The sequence below is a fragment of the Pristiophorus japonicus genome, unplaced genomic scaffold (assembly GCF_044704955.1).
Source record: "Pristiophorus japonicus isolate sPriJap1 unplaced genomic scaffold, sPriJap1.hap1 HAP1_SCAFFOLD_452, whole genome shotgun sequence".
NCBI classification, from domain to species: domain Eukaryota; kingdom Metazoa; phylum Chordata; class Chondrichthyes; family Pristiophoridae; genus Pristiophorus; species Pristiophorus japonicus.
Window position 1 is genome coordinate 187,213 of NW_027254355.1, and position 15,035 is coordinate 202,247.

A 15,035-nucleotide genomic window follows, 5' to 3' on the forward strand; every position below is an offset into this window, starting at 1 on the left:
GCTAATTGATGTCCTGTTATCGACTGTTCCATTTTTAAGCTTTTTCTCTTTTGTTAAAGGAAGACTTGTATGTATAAAATGCTTTTCACAGCCTCTGTTTTAGTGATGTTGGTTGAGGGATAAATGTTGACCAGGACACCGGAGAGATATTTTTTCTTCAAAATAACGTCATGGAATCTTTTACACCCACTTGAGAGGTCAGATGGGTCTGATTCGTTTTTTTATTTGTTCAAGGGATGGAGGCATCGCTGGTAAGTCCAGCGTTGCTGGTTATAGAGGAGATTAACACAATAGTAAGGAAAGATGATGTGGAATCTGTATGGGTAGAGCTGCAGAAAACGCTAGTGGGCGTTGTGCACTGACCACCAAACAGTAGTAGTGAGGTTGCGGTTGGCATCACACAGGAAATTAGGGATGCGTACAATAAAGGTAGAGCAGTTATCATGGGTGACTTTAATCTACATATAGATTGGGTTAACCAAACTGGTCGCAATACGGTGGAGGAGGATTGCCTGGAGTGTCTAAGGGATGGTTTTCTAGACCATTATGTCAAGGAACCAACTCGTGAATTGGCTAGGATAGACTAGCGAATGATACTTAAAGGGTTGATGGTGGATAGGCAATGGTAGACATTTAAAGGTCACATGGATGAACTTCAACAATTGTACATCCCTGTCTTGCGTAAAAATAAAACGGGGAAGTTGGCTCAACCGTGGCTAATGAGGGAAATTAGGGGATCGTGTTAAATCCAAGCAAGAGGCATATAAATTGGCCAGAAAAAGCAGCAAACCTGAGGACTGGGAGAAATTTAGAATTCAGCAGAGGACAAAGCGTTTAATTAGGAGGGAGAAAATAGAGTATGAGAGGAAGCTTGCCGGGAACATAAAAACTGACTGCAAAAGCTTCCATAGATATGTGAAGAGAAAAAGATTAGCGAAGACAAATATAGTCCCTTGCAGTCAGAATCAGGTGAATTTATAATGGGGAACAAATAAATGGCAGACCAATTGAACAAATACTTTGGTTCTGTCTAAACTAAGGAAGACACAAATAACTTTCCGGAAATTCTAGGGGACCGAGGGTCTAGCGAGAAGGGGGAACTGAAGAAAATCCTTATTAGTCAGGAAATTGTGTTCGGGAAATTGATGGGATTGAAGGACGATAAATCCCCAGGGCCTGATAGTCTGCATCACAGAATACTTAAGGAAGTGGCCCTAGAAATAGTGGATGCATTGGTGGTCATTTTCCAACATTCTATAGACTCTGGATCAGTTCCTATGGATTGGAAGGTAGTGAATGTAAAACCACTTTTTCAAAAAATGAGGGAGTGAGAAAACAGGGAATGATAGACCGGTTAGCCTGACATCGGTAGTGGGGAAAATGTTGGAATCAATTATTAAAGATGTAATAGCTTTGGAAAGCAGTGAATGGCTCGGTCCAAGTCGGCATGGATTTATGAAAGGGAAATCATGCTTGACAAATCTTCTCAAAAATGTTGAAGATGTAACTAGCAGAGTGGACAAGGGAGAACCAGTGGATGTGGTGTATTTGGACTTTCAAAAGGCTTTTGACAAGGTCCCACACGAGATTAGTGTACAAAATTAAAGCACATGGTATTGGGGGTAATGTATTGACGTGGATAGAGAACTGGTTGGCAGACTGGAGGCAAAGATTAGAAATAAACTTTTTTTTTTCAGAATGGCAGGCCGTGACTAGTGGGGTATCGTAAGTTTCAGTGCTGGGATCCCAGCTATTAACAATATACATTAATGATTTAGACGAAGGAATTGAATGTAATATTGCCAAGTTTGCAGACGACACCAAGCTGGGTGGCAGTGTGAGCTGTGAGGACGATGCTCAGAGGCTGCAGGGTGAGTGGGCAAATGCATGGCAGATGCAGTATAATGTAGATAAATGTGAGGTTATCCACTTTGGTGGCAAAAACAGGAAGGCAGAATATTATCTGAATGGTGACAGATTGGGAAAAGGGGAGGTGCAGCAAGACCTGGATGTCATGGTACATCAGTCTGTTGGTCTGCAGGTACAGCAGGCAGTGGAAACGGCATGTTGGCCTTCATAGCGAGAGGATTTGAGCACAGGAGCAGGGAGGGCTTACTGCAGTTGTACAGAGCCTTGGTGAGGTAACACCTTGAATATTGTGTACAGTTTTGGTTTCCTAATCTGAGGAAGGACATCCTTGCTATTGAGGGAGTGCAGCGAAGGTTCACCAGACTGATTCCGGGATGGTAGGACTGACAGATGAAGAAAGACTGGATCGACTCGGCTTATATTCACTGGAATTTAGAAGAATGAGAGGGGATCTCATAGAAACATAAAATTCTGACAGGATTGGACAGATTAAATGCAGGAAGAATGTTCCCGATGTTGGGGAAGTCCAGAACCAGGGGTCACAGTCTAAGGATAAGGGGTAAGCCATTTAGGACCGAGATGAGAAGAAACTTCTTCACTCAGAGAATTGTGAACCTGTGGAATTCTCTACCACAGAAAGTTGTTGAGGCCAGTTCGTTCGATATATTCAAAAGGGAGTTAGATGTGGCCCTTACAGCTAAAGGGATCAAGGGGTATGGAGAGAAAGCAGGAATGAGTTACTGAAGTTGCATGATCAGCCATGATCATATTGAATGGTGGTGCAGGCTCGAAGGGCCGAATGGCCTTCTCCTGCACCTTTTTTCTATGGTTCTATGTATTTATTGCCCATCCATAATTGCCCTTGAGAAGATGGTGGGGAGCCACCTTCTTGAACCGCTGCAGTCCGTGTGGTGATGGTACTCCTACAGTACTGTTAGGGAAGGAGTTCCAGGATTTTGACTCAGCGGCAATGAAGGAATGGCGATATGCTTCCAAATCAGGATGGTGTGTGACTTGAAGGGGAATATGGAGGTGGTGGTGTTCCCATGCGCCTGCTGCCCTTGTCCTTCAAGGTGGTAGAGGTCGTGGGTTCAGGTGGTGCTGCCGAAGAAGCCTTGGCGTGTTGCTGCAGTACATCTTGAACATGGTAAACACTGCAGCCACGGTACGTCGATGATGGAGGGAGTGAATGTTTAAGGTGTTGGATGGGGTGCCAATAAAGTGGGCTGCTTTGTCCTGGATGGTATCGAGCTTCTTGTGTTGTCGCAGTTGCACTCATCCAGACAAGTGGAGAGTATTCCATTACACTCCTGACTTGTGCCTTGTAGATGGTGAAAAGGCTTTGGGGAGTCAGGAGGTGAGACACTGGCCGTAGAATACCCAGCCTCTGACCTGCTCTTGTTGCCACAGTATTTATGTGGCTGGTCCAGTTAAGTTTCTGGTCAATGGTAACCCCGAGGATGTTGATGGTAGGGGATTCGGCGATGGTAATGCCATTGAATGTTATGGGGAAGTGGTGTCTCGCTTGTTGGAGATAGTCATTGCCTGGCACTTTTGTGTCATGAATGTTACTTGCCACTTATCAGCCCAAGCCTGAATGTTGTCCAGGTCTTGCTGTATATGGGTATGGACTGCTCCATTATCTGAGGAGTTGCAAATGGAACTGAACACTGTGCAGTCATCAGCGAACATCCCCACTTCTGGAAGGAAGGTCATTGATAAAACAACTGAAGATGGTTGGGCCCAGGCCACTGCCCTGAGGAACTCCTGGGGATGTGATGATTGACCTCCAACCACCATAACCATCTTCCTTTGTGCTAGGTATGACTCCAGCCAGTGGAGAGTTTTCCCCCTGATTCCCATTGACTTCAGTTTTACTAGGGCTCCTTGATGCTACACTCGGTCAAATGCTGCCTTGATGTCAAGGGCAGTCATTCTCACCTCACCTCTGGAATACAGCTCTTTTGTCCATGTTTGGACCAAGGCTGTAATGAGGTCTGGAACCGAGTGGTCCTGGGGGAACCCAAACTGGGTATCGGTGAGCAGGTTATTGGTGAGCAAGTACCGCTTGATAGCACTGTGGACGACACCTTCCATCACTTTGCTGATGATTGAGAGTAGACTGATGGAGCGGTAATTGGCCGGATTGGATTTGTCCTACTTTTTGTGGACAGGGCACACCTGGGCAGTTTTCTATATTGTTGGGTAGGTGCCAGTGCTGTAGCTGTACTGGAACAGCTTGGCTAGAGGTGCGGCTTGTTCTGGAGCACAAGTCTTCAGCACAACAGCCGGGATGTTGTCGGGGCCCATAGCCTTTGCTGTATCCAGTGCATTCAGCCCTTTCTTGCTATCACGTGGAGTGAATCGAATTGGCTGAAGACTGGCTTCTGTGATGGTGGGGACCTCAGGAGGAGGCCGATATGGATCATCCACTCGACACTTCTGGCTGAAGATGGTTGTAAACACTTCAGCCCTTTCTATTGCAGTCACGTGCTGGGCTCTGCCATGATTGAGGATGGGGATATTCATGGAGCCTTCTCCTCCCGTTAATTGTTTCCTGGTCCACCACCATTCACCACTGGATGTGGCAGGACTAGAGCTTTAATCTGATCCGTTGGTTGTGGGATCGCTTAGCCCTGTCTATGACATGCTGCTTCCGCTTTTTAACATGCGTGTCGTCCTGTGTTGCAACTTCCCCAGGTTGGCACCTCATTTTCAGGTACGCCTGGTGCTGCTCCTGGCATACTCTTCTACACTCTTCATTGAACCAGGGTTGGTCCCCTGGTTTGATGGTTATGGTAGAGTGAGGGATATGCCGGGCCATGAGGTTACAGATTGTGGTGGAATACAATTCTGCTGCTGCTGATGGCCCACAGTGCATCATGGATGCCTAGTTTTGAGCTGCTAGATTTGTTCTGAATATATCCCATTTAGCACGGTGGTAGTGCCACACAACACAATGGAGGGTGTCCTCCGTGTGAAGACGGGAGTTCATCTCCAGAATGACTGTGCGATGGTCGCTGCTACCAATGCTGTCATGGACAGATGCATCTGCGACAGGTAGATTGGTGAGGACGAGGTCAAATAGGTTTTTCCCTCATGTTGGTTCTTTCACCACCTGCTGCAGGCCCAGTCTGGCAGCTATGTCCTTCAGGACTGGGCCAGCTCGGTCAGTTGTGGTGCTACCGAGCCACTCTTGATGATGGACATTGAAGTCCCCCACCCAGAGTACATTCTGTGTCCTTGCTACTCTCAGTACTTCTTCCAAGTGGTGTTCAACATGGGGGAGTACTGATTCATCAGCTGATGGAGGGCAGTAGGTGGTAATCAGCAGGTTTCCTTATCCATGCTTGACCTGAAGCCTTGAGACTTCATGGTGTCTGTGGTTTTACCTATTACTGATGTCAAACTGATGGGCCTATAGCTACCTGGGTCTGCATTGTCACCTTTTTTAAAAATGGGGACTCCTTCCAATCTGTAGGAACCATTCCAGAGTGCAGTGAGCAATTAAAAATACAGGCAATTAGCGATAATTAATCCCTGCCCGTGAGCTTGGTCCACTTGAACGCAGACAGCTTCAGCTGTGCCTAATGAGGCAATATCAAGTCTCTCTCTCGAGCTGTTAGATTCTCACAGGTAAAAATAGCAACCCCACCTTCCCTTTGGCCTACACTAACCTTTCTGAAACCCTTGTAGCCCTTTCGGTGAATGTCTGTGCCATCATTGTCATCGAGTCATGTCTGAGAAATACACAATGTCTAAATTCTTCAACACAGCACAGGATTGCAATTCTAACAATTTGCTTCTAACATTCCTTTGCATTTACATGAAAGCAATTTAAAAGGTCTCACATCTATTAATTCTTATTTGCTCCCTAACTGATTTATCTTCATGCTTTGCGGCTATGTAATTATCACGTGCAGTAAGGCTAACTTTGAACTTATCTACACTATCCCCTTGCTGAACACCTCCCGATTATCGATGAAGTGAAGCTTCTTCTTGCAGAGGTCCTGAAGACAATGTTGAATCCCACGGATTTGCCTGTTCCTCTCCATCGATCTGGACATGATGGTAATAGCCCGGAGACTACTAACCTTGCACCCCTTTGCTGAAGGACATCTATGAGGCTTTTGTCGGAATCCTGCAAAACAAATGGACTTCTATCCATGATATCGTTAGTTCCAATATGTAAACCTACTGCAGAATCCTGACACTCACCTTTCATTAGTTCATCCACACGATCCCGGAGATCAGTTGCCTTGGCTCCTGGAAAACAGAAGTCTGCTCTTGACAGAGCCTCACCTCCACATAGGGTGCTGTCTGTGAGCCTGATGATGGAGTCCCCTATGAGGATTTCCCATTGCCTCTTGCTCTTCCTTGGCTGTTCAAACATCGTCCTTTTGGACTTTGCAGCCTTCCTCTTATCTTTTCCAAGATGGTGATATGAGCATTGAGGTTCGGTGTCACTGCTGCTAACATCACTGCCTGTTGTGTTCTCCAAATCACAAAGTGGGGCATACCTGTTTGAAGTAATCAGAGAATCCAAAGAAACTGTCCTTTTAAATGGGCACAGAGACTCTCCCTTTAAACAGGCACAGAGACAATGTGAAACTAAGAAGGAAGCATTATTAGCCGACAAAGTAAACCAGATGCTGGCGCCTTAAGTCATCGAGGAATCGAGGAAGACTTGCTTCCACTCTGAGCAGGAGTTTTTAGTTGGCTGTACAGTCGAATATGAGAACCACAGTCTCTGTCACAGGTGGGACAGACAGTGGTTGAAGGAAAGGGTGGGTGGGGAGTCTGGTTTGCTGCACGCTCTTTCCGCTGCCTGCACTTGATGTCTGCATGCTTTCGGCGACGAGACTGAGGAGCTCAGCGCCCTTCCGCATGCTCTTCCTCCACTTTGGGCGGTCTTTGGCCAGGGACTCCCAGGTGTCAGTGGGGATGTCACACTTTATCAGGGAGGCTTTGAGGGTGTCCTTGTAACGTTTCTCCTGTCCACCTTTGGCTCGTTTGCCGTGGGCAAGTTCCGAGTAGAGTGCTTGCTTTGGGAGTCCCCTGTCTGGCATGTGAACTATGTGGCCTGCCCAGCGGAGCTGATTGAGTGTGGTCAGTGCTTCAATGCTGGGGATGTTGGCCTGGACGAGGACGCTAATGTTGGTGAGTCTGTCCTCCCAGGGGATTTGTAGGATCTTGCGAGACATCGTGGGTGGTATTTCTCCAGCGACTTGAGGTGTCTACTGTACATGGTCCACGTCTCTGAGCCATACAGGAGGCGGGAATTACTACGTTGCCTGTAAGTAGCGCTCCACCAGCCGACATCCGACTGAAACCCGACTGCTGAAGCTGTGGTTGTCAGTGCCAGGCACAGGACCAGGGGGCGAGGGACAATTTTTGGTCCGGGGCGCTGTGCATGGTTATTACTTCAGCATCACGGAGTGCAGCAGAGTCACTGCAAAACTCCCGCCAACTTTAGCGGAAAGCAATGTTCTCACCGCGCCCAGTCGCAAACTCTCTTGCACCCCATTTCGTGAGCTGGGGGCAGGAACGCGAGATGTAAAGTAGCAAAATTTCACTCCCTCTCCCTTTAAACATACACAGAGACACTGCACCTTTAAACAGGCACAGGGACACTGCACCTTTAAACAGGCACAGGGTCACTGCACCTTTAAACAGGCACAGGGACACTGCAAATTTAAACAGGCACAGAGACTCTGCACCTTTAAACAGGCACAGGGACACTGCACCTTTAAACAGGGACAGAGACACTGCACCTTTAAACAGGCATAGGGACACTGCACCTTTAAACAGGGACAGAGACACTGCACCTTTAAACAGGCAGTGACACCCTCAAAGCCGCCTTGAAAAAGTGCAACATCCCCACCGACACCTGGGAATTCCTGGCTTAAGACCACCCTAAGTGAAGGAAAGCATCCGGGAAGGTGCTGAACAGCTCGAGTCTCTTCGCCGGGAGCAAACCGAAGCCAAGCACCGACAGCGGAAGGAGCGCACGACAACCCAGGCTCCCCATCCACCCGTTCCTTCAACTACCTTCTACCTCACCTGTGACAGACTGTAATTCCTGCATTGGACTCTTCAGTCACCTGAGAACTCATAGAAACATAGAAAATAGGTGCAGGAGCAGGCCATTTGGCCCTTCGAGCCTGCACCACCATTCAATATGATCATGGCTGATCATGCAACTTCAGTACCCCATTCCTGCTTTCTCTCCATGCACCCTGATCCCTTTAACCGTAAGGGCCACATCGAACTCCCTTTTGAATATGTCCAACGAACTGGACTCGACAACTTTCTGTGGCAGAGAATTCCACAGGTTCACAACTCTCTGGGTGAAAAGGTTTCTCCTCATCTTGGTCTTATATCCTGAGACTGTGACCCCTGGTTCTGGACTTCCCCAACATCGGGAACATTTATCCTGCATCTAACCTGTCCAATCCCGTCAGAATTTTATACGTTTCTATGAGATCCCCTCTCATTCTTCTAAATTCCAGTGAGTATAAGCCTAGCCGATTCAGTCTTTCCTCATATGTCAGTCCTGCCATCCCGGGAATCAGTCTGGTGAACCTTCGCTGCACTCCCTCAATAGCAAGCATGTTCTTCCTCAGATTAGGAGACCAAAACTGCACACAATACTCAAGGTGTGGTCTCAGCAAGGCCCTGTATAACTGCAGCAAGACCTCCCTGCTCCTATACTCAAATCCCCTCGCTATGAAGGCCAGCATGCCATTTGCTTTCTTTACTGCCTGCTGTACCTGCATGCCTACCTCAATGACTGATGTACCATGACACCCAGGTCTCGTTGCACCTCCCCTTTTACTAATCTGTCACCATTCAGATAATCTGCCTTCCTGTTTTTGCCACCAAAGTGGATAACCTCACACTTATCCACATTATACTGCATTTGCCCACTCACCTAACCTGTCCAAGTCACCCAGCAGCTTCTTAGCATCCTCCTCGCAGCTCGCACTGCCACCCAGCTTAGTGTCATCTGCAGACTTGGAGATATTACATTCAATTCCTTCGTCTAAATCATTAATGTATATTGTAAATAGCTGGGGTCCCAGCACTGAGCCCTGCAGCACTCCACTATTCACTGCCTGCCATTCTGAAAACGACCCGTTTATCCCGACTCTCTGCTTCCTGTCTGCCAACCAGTTCTCTCCACGTCAGTGCATTACCCCCAATACCACGTGCTTTAATTTTGTACACCAATTTCTTTTGTGGGACCTTGTCAAAAACCTCTTGAAAGTCCAAATACACCACATCCACTGGTTCTCCCTTGTCCACTTTACCAGTTGCATCCTCAAAAAACTCTCGCTTTGTCAAGCATGATTTCCCTTTGACTTTGATTTCCCATGCTGACTTGGACCGATCCTGTCACTGCTTTCCAAATGCGCTGCTATTACATCTTTAATAATTGATTCCAACATCTTCGCCACGACCGATGTCAGGCTCGGAGAGAAACTGGTGAGTGTAGAACTGAACCCAGCCAGAGTCAGCACCTTCAGGGGAGGAGAGGGAGGGGAACCAGTGAGTGTCGAACTGAACCCAGCCAGAGTCAGCACCTTCAGGGGAGGAGAGGGAGGGGAACCAGTGAGTGTCGAACTGAATCCAGCCAGAGTCAGCACCTTCAGGGGAGGGAGAGGGAGGGGAACCAGTGAGTGTATTTCTGAACCCAGCCAGTATTGGTGGTGAAAACTAGGAGTGGAGGAGAAACAGTCGAGAAATGTGCGATGGTTTTGGATTTCAGCACAGCAGGAGGGACAATGTGTGGGACAGGGATTTACAGCTTTGGAAGAACAAGAGAGGAAAGTATATTCCATGGAAACTCGGGGGCCAAGTTTCGACCGACCCGTAGAATGGTGCACCTCCGAGAGGTCCGCCGACTTTCTAGAAGGAAAAGCGCACCTAATACTTACCTTGGGATTCTCCACGATGATCAGGCCTGCTTGGGACTGGGTGCAGCACAGCAGAAGCAGTGGGGGGCGGAGCTACAGCCCTTCGCCGAAAAAAGTGCTGGCAGCTGCGCGCGTGCTCAGTGGAGTCTGTGCACATGTGCAGTAGTTCCTGGCCCTCCCAGTGCATCGTGGCTCCGGGTGACCCTATCCCTGGCCGAGTGACCTGCCTGCCTCACCGTCCCTCACCTCGCTGCTGCCCAACCTCGGACCTCGCCTCACTGTCCCTCTTCTCGCCGCTGCCCAACCTCGGGCCTCACCTCGCCACCACTGCTCTTACCTCAAGGCCTCCTCGCCGGCCCGCCTAAACACCTCCTCCGCGATGGGGCCGCCCGACCACCTCCTCGGCAGCGGGCCCCACCGGACCACCTCCTTGGCGGCGGGGCACACCCGAGCTCTTCCCCTTGAAAATGTAATCAGGCAGGCAGGCAGGGCTGAGTGTGGGCCATGTGCTGCTGGAGGGCTCCCGGTGCTCCCCAACGCATAGGTGCTGCAGTAGGTGAGGTAGGAACTTATAATTTTTTTTTATTGATTTATTGATTTTTTAAATTTATTGATTTATTTATTGATTGATTTATTGATCATTTATTATTGATGATGGTTCTTTATTTTTAAAAGTGAAGTGTTTAATGCTTTGGAAAATCCTCTAACTTCACTTCCCCCTCCCCTTAACTCTGGCTACCTGCGCCTGATTGCTAAAGTGTCCGCAAGGTTTTTCTGAGCATATCAAAGTGGACATTGACTCAGGCCTAAGTTAGTTTGGAGTAACTTTTCGCTGTCTAAACTTACTTAAATGGCCAAAACAGGCGTAAGTGGCTGGAAACGCCCCTTTTGGAAAAAAAAACTGAACTAAAAAGAAACTGAACTAAAAAAAAACTGAACTAACCGACTGAAACTGGAGCAAACTAAATGGGGAGAATTGCGATTTCTAAAATGCTAAAAAAAAAACTAGTTGTTCCAAAAAAATAGGAGCAACTCATGTCGAAACTTGGCCCCTGGATGTGTCTCTTCTGAATTTCTGTCTTGTACTGCCAGTGATGAGTTTTATTATCTCCTTTTACAGAATATTAGGAGAGATTTTCAGATAGGAAGCACAAACCAAGCATCACGTCAAGATCTGACGGAGTCAATCGATTCTTCAGGACCTGAATATCATCGGCCTTTGAAAGTGGAAGGAGAAATGTTTGCCTGTTCTGTTTGTGGGAAAAGATTTCAAACATCAGTGTGACTGGAAAAGCACCGAGACACACACACCCGCGTGAGTGTTCCACTGCCTATGGAAAGAGCTTTAGCTAGTTACACAACCTAAAAAAACATCGCACCATTCACAGCGCGGAGAAACTGTAAACGTGTTGTGTGCGTGGGCGAGGCTTCAACTGATCATCCAACCATGGAGAGTCACAAGGACACCCACACCATGGAGAAACCGTGGAAATGTGGTGACTGTGGGAAGGTATTCAGATCACCGTCTGAGCTGGAAATTCATCGACGCAATCACACTGGGGAGAGGCCGTTCACCTGCCCCGTGTGTGGGAAGGGATTCACTGGGTCATCCGACCTGCTGACACACCAGCGAGTTCACACCGGAGAGAGGCCATTCACCTGCTCCGTGTGTGGAAAGGGATTCACTCAGTCATCCAACCTTGTAGTTCACCAGCGAGTTCACACCGGGGAGAGGCCATTCACCTGCTCCGTGTGTGGGAAGGGATTCACTCGGTCATCCAACCTTGTAGCTCACCAGCGAGATCACACTGGGGAGAGGCCGTTCACCTGCTCAGTGTGTGGGAAGGGTTTCACTGATTCATCCCACCTGCTAATACATCAGCGAGTTCACACTGGGGAGAGGCCGTTCACCTGCTCAGAGTGTGGGAATGGATTCACTACATCATCCACCCTGCTGACACACCAGCGAGTTCACACTGGGGAGAGGCCATTCACCTGCTCTGAGTGTGGGAAGGGATTCACTCAGTTATCCCACCTACAGTCACACCAGCGAGTTCAGACTGGGGAGAGGCCGTTCACCTGCTTTGAGTGTGGGAAGGGATTCACTGATTCATCCACCTTGCGGAGACACCAGCGAGTTCACACCGGGGAGAGGCCGTTCACCTGCTCTGAGTGTGGGAAGGGATTCACTCATTCATCCCACCTGCTGAGACACCAACGAGTTCACACTGGGGAGAGGCCGTTCACCTGCTCTGAGTGTGGGAAGGGATTCACTACATCATCCACCCTGCTGAAACACCAGCGAGTTCACACTGGGGAGAAGCCGTTCACCTGCTTTGAGTGTGGGAAGAGATTCAGTCAGTCATCCAACCTGCTGAGACACCAGCGAGTTCATAAGTGACTGCAGGGGTTGGAATCTGCTGTTATTGCTGTTGTTAATCACATCCTGACTGAACCATGTTCATTCTGACAGTTGGGGTTTGTTTCTGCTGATAATAACCCGATAACTGGGCTGGACTTTGGTATTCTGGATATATTGCTGATTGTGTTCTCGGGGCTGCAGTTTCCAGTTAAGAGACACTGTGTGTTAGCTTTCCCCTTAATTCAGCGACTCTCAACAGAAATTCAGTTTGGAATAAAATTATGAACTTTTACTTTAATTCTAAACTGATCTTTGGTACAAAATCTACAATAGTGTGTGAAAGTTTCTACTGAATAAAATCTCCAAATAGAAAGAGCTTGCTGACAATTCTTACTGACTTGCACATTACACACAGTGGCCCCTCCATTATCCACCAGAAAGAAGGGAAATGGGAATTAGTGGGGAATCTGTGTCCCTAAATGTTGCCCCTCCCGTCTGGTGCAGCAATCCCCTCGGCACGGGAATGGAGACAATCCAGACCAAAACTGCGTGCAGTACTCCAGGTGTGGTCTTACCAACGCCCTGTACAGCTGTAGCAGGACTTCCCTACTTTTATACTCTAACCCCCTTGCAATAAAGGGCAGCATTCCATTTGCCTTCCTGATTACTTGCTGTACCTGCATGCAAACTTACTGAGTTTCGTGTACAAGAACCCCCAGATCCCTCTGCACCACAGCATTTTGTAATAGTCCGCATTTAAATAATAATTTGCTTTTTTATTATTGCTACCAAAGGGGATAACCTGACATTTTACCACATTATAGTCCATCTACCAGATGTTTGCCAGCTCATTGAGCCTATCTATATCCCTTTGTAGATTATTTGTGTCCTCCTTCCAAGTTGCTTTCTCACCTATCTTTGTATCATCAGCAAATTTGGCTACGTTACATTCGGTCCCTTCATCCAAGTAACTAATAGAAATTGTAAATAGTTGAGGCCCCAGCACTGATCCCTGCGGCACCACACTAGTTACTGATTGCCAACCAATGACCCATTTATCCTGACTCTGTTAATTAGCCAATCCTCTATCCATGCTGATAGATTACCCCCAACCCTGTGAACTTTTACCTTGTACAGTAACCTTTTATGTGCCACCTTGTCAAATGCCTTCAGGAAGTCGAAATAACCTGATCCACTGATTCCTTTTTATCCACCCTATTCATTACATCCTCAAAGAATTCCATCAAATTTGTCAAACATGACTTCCCCTTCATAAATCGATGCTGACTGCTTGACCGAATTTTGTTTTTCCAAATGTCCTGCTACTGCTTCTTTAATAATGGACTCCAACATTTTCCCAACCACAGATGTTAGGCTAACTAGTTTCCCGCTTTTTGTCTGCCTCCTTTTTTAAATAGGGGCGTTACATTTTCAGTTTTCCAATCTGCTGGGACCTACCCAGAATCCAGGGAATTTTGGTAAATTACAACCAGTGCATCCACTATCCCTGCCGCTACTTCTCTTAAGACACGAGGATGCAAGCCACTCCGCTGCTCTTGCCTCATAACCCTGCAAATCTTTCCAACTCAAATATTTATCTCTTTTGAAAGTAACGTGAATCTGCTTCCATCACCCTTACAGGCAGTGCATTCCAGGCCATAACATCTGGCTGCTTAATTTTTCCCCCTCGTGTAGCATCTGGTTCATTTGCCAATCACCTTAAATGGGTGTCCTTTGGTTACCGAGCCTTCTGACACTGAAAATTGTTTCTCCTTATTAAGAGAGTTAGTGGGCTGGAGGAGGTTACAGAGATAGTGAGGGGCGAGGCCTTGGTGGGATTTGGACAAGAGAAGTATTTTAAAGGTTGAGGCCACCAGCTGTCTCTCCCAGTGCAGAATGTGACTCACTGCTAACAGGAAAGATTTTTGTTTAACGACTAAAGATGCATAATGAGGGTAAATCAATCTCTGTACCTTTAACTAACAGCAACATGGACCCCTGACACTGTAAATTGTTTCTCATTATAGAAGCATAGAAATTTACAGCACGGAAGGAGATCATTTAGGCCCTCGTGTCTGCGCAGGCCGACAGAGAGCTATCCAGCCTATCCCACTTTCCAGCTCTTAGTCCGTAGCCATGTAGGTTATAGTACTTCAAGTACACATCCAAGTATTTTTTAAATGTGAAGGTTTCTGCCTCTACCAACCTTTCAGGCAGTGAATACCAGACCACACACCATCCTCTAGGTGATGAAATTTCCCCTCAAACCACCTCTAATCCTCCTAACAATTACTTTAAATCTATGCCCCCTGGTTGTTGACCCCTCTGCGAACGGAAATAGATCCTTCCTATGCACTCTATGTAGGCCCTTCTCAATTTTATACACCTCAATAGGGTCTCCCCTCAGCCTCCTCTGTTCCTAAGAAAACAAACCCAACCTATTAAGAAGGTTGCTGGGCTGGAGGAGGTTACAGAGATAGGCAGGCATGAGACTTTGGAGGGATTTCAACAAGTGGAGGAGTATTTTAAAGGCTGAAGCCGCCAGCTATTCCTCCAGCACAGAATGTGACTCATTACTAATAGGAAGGATGTTACTTTAACTACTACGACTGCATAATGAGGGGAAATCAATCTCTGTCCCTTTAAGTAACAGTGACATGGTAAGAGGGAAATGAATGATCTTTTCAACATCTATTCCACTTGGCACTGAAGTGTCTGGAACTCATAATAGGAACTCTAGGGAAACAAGATATTGACAAATGTTAAACTGTTATGTTGAGAAAACAAACCTCGATTTAACTGTTAAAAGATAAATTCTTTAAGAGGGCTTCACACTGACTCACCTGACAGCCCGACTCAGGCTCCAACCCTCAAGCACCTTGATT

The 15,035-nt window shown here is 47.3% G+C and overlaps 1 protein-coding gene across 1 annotated transcript in view; it reads left to right on the plus strand.

Moving 5' to 3' along the window:
- The window catches only part of LOC139252298 (zinc finger protein 850-like), an 80,121-nt gene extending 67,611 nt beyond the window's left edge, over positions 1-12,510 (plus strand). Inside the window, exons 4-5 of the mRNA XM_070873332.1 lie at positions 4,804-4,929; positions 11,157-12,510. Of these exons, the coding sequence (XP_070729433.1) occupies positions 4,804-4,929; positions 11,157-12,189 (1,159 nt within the window). The 3' untranslated portion in view covers positions 12,190-12,510. The remainder of the gene's footprint in view (positions 1-4,803; positions 4,930-11,156) is intronic.
- Positions 12,511-15,035: the final 2,525 nt, after the last annotated feature.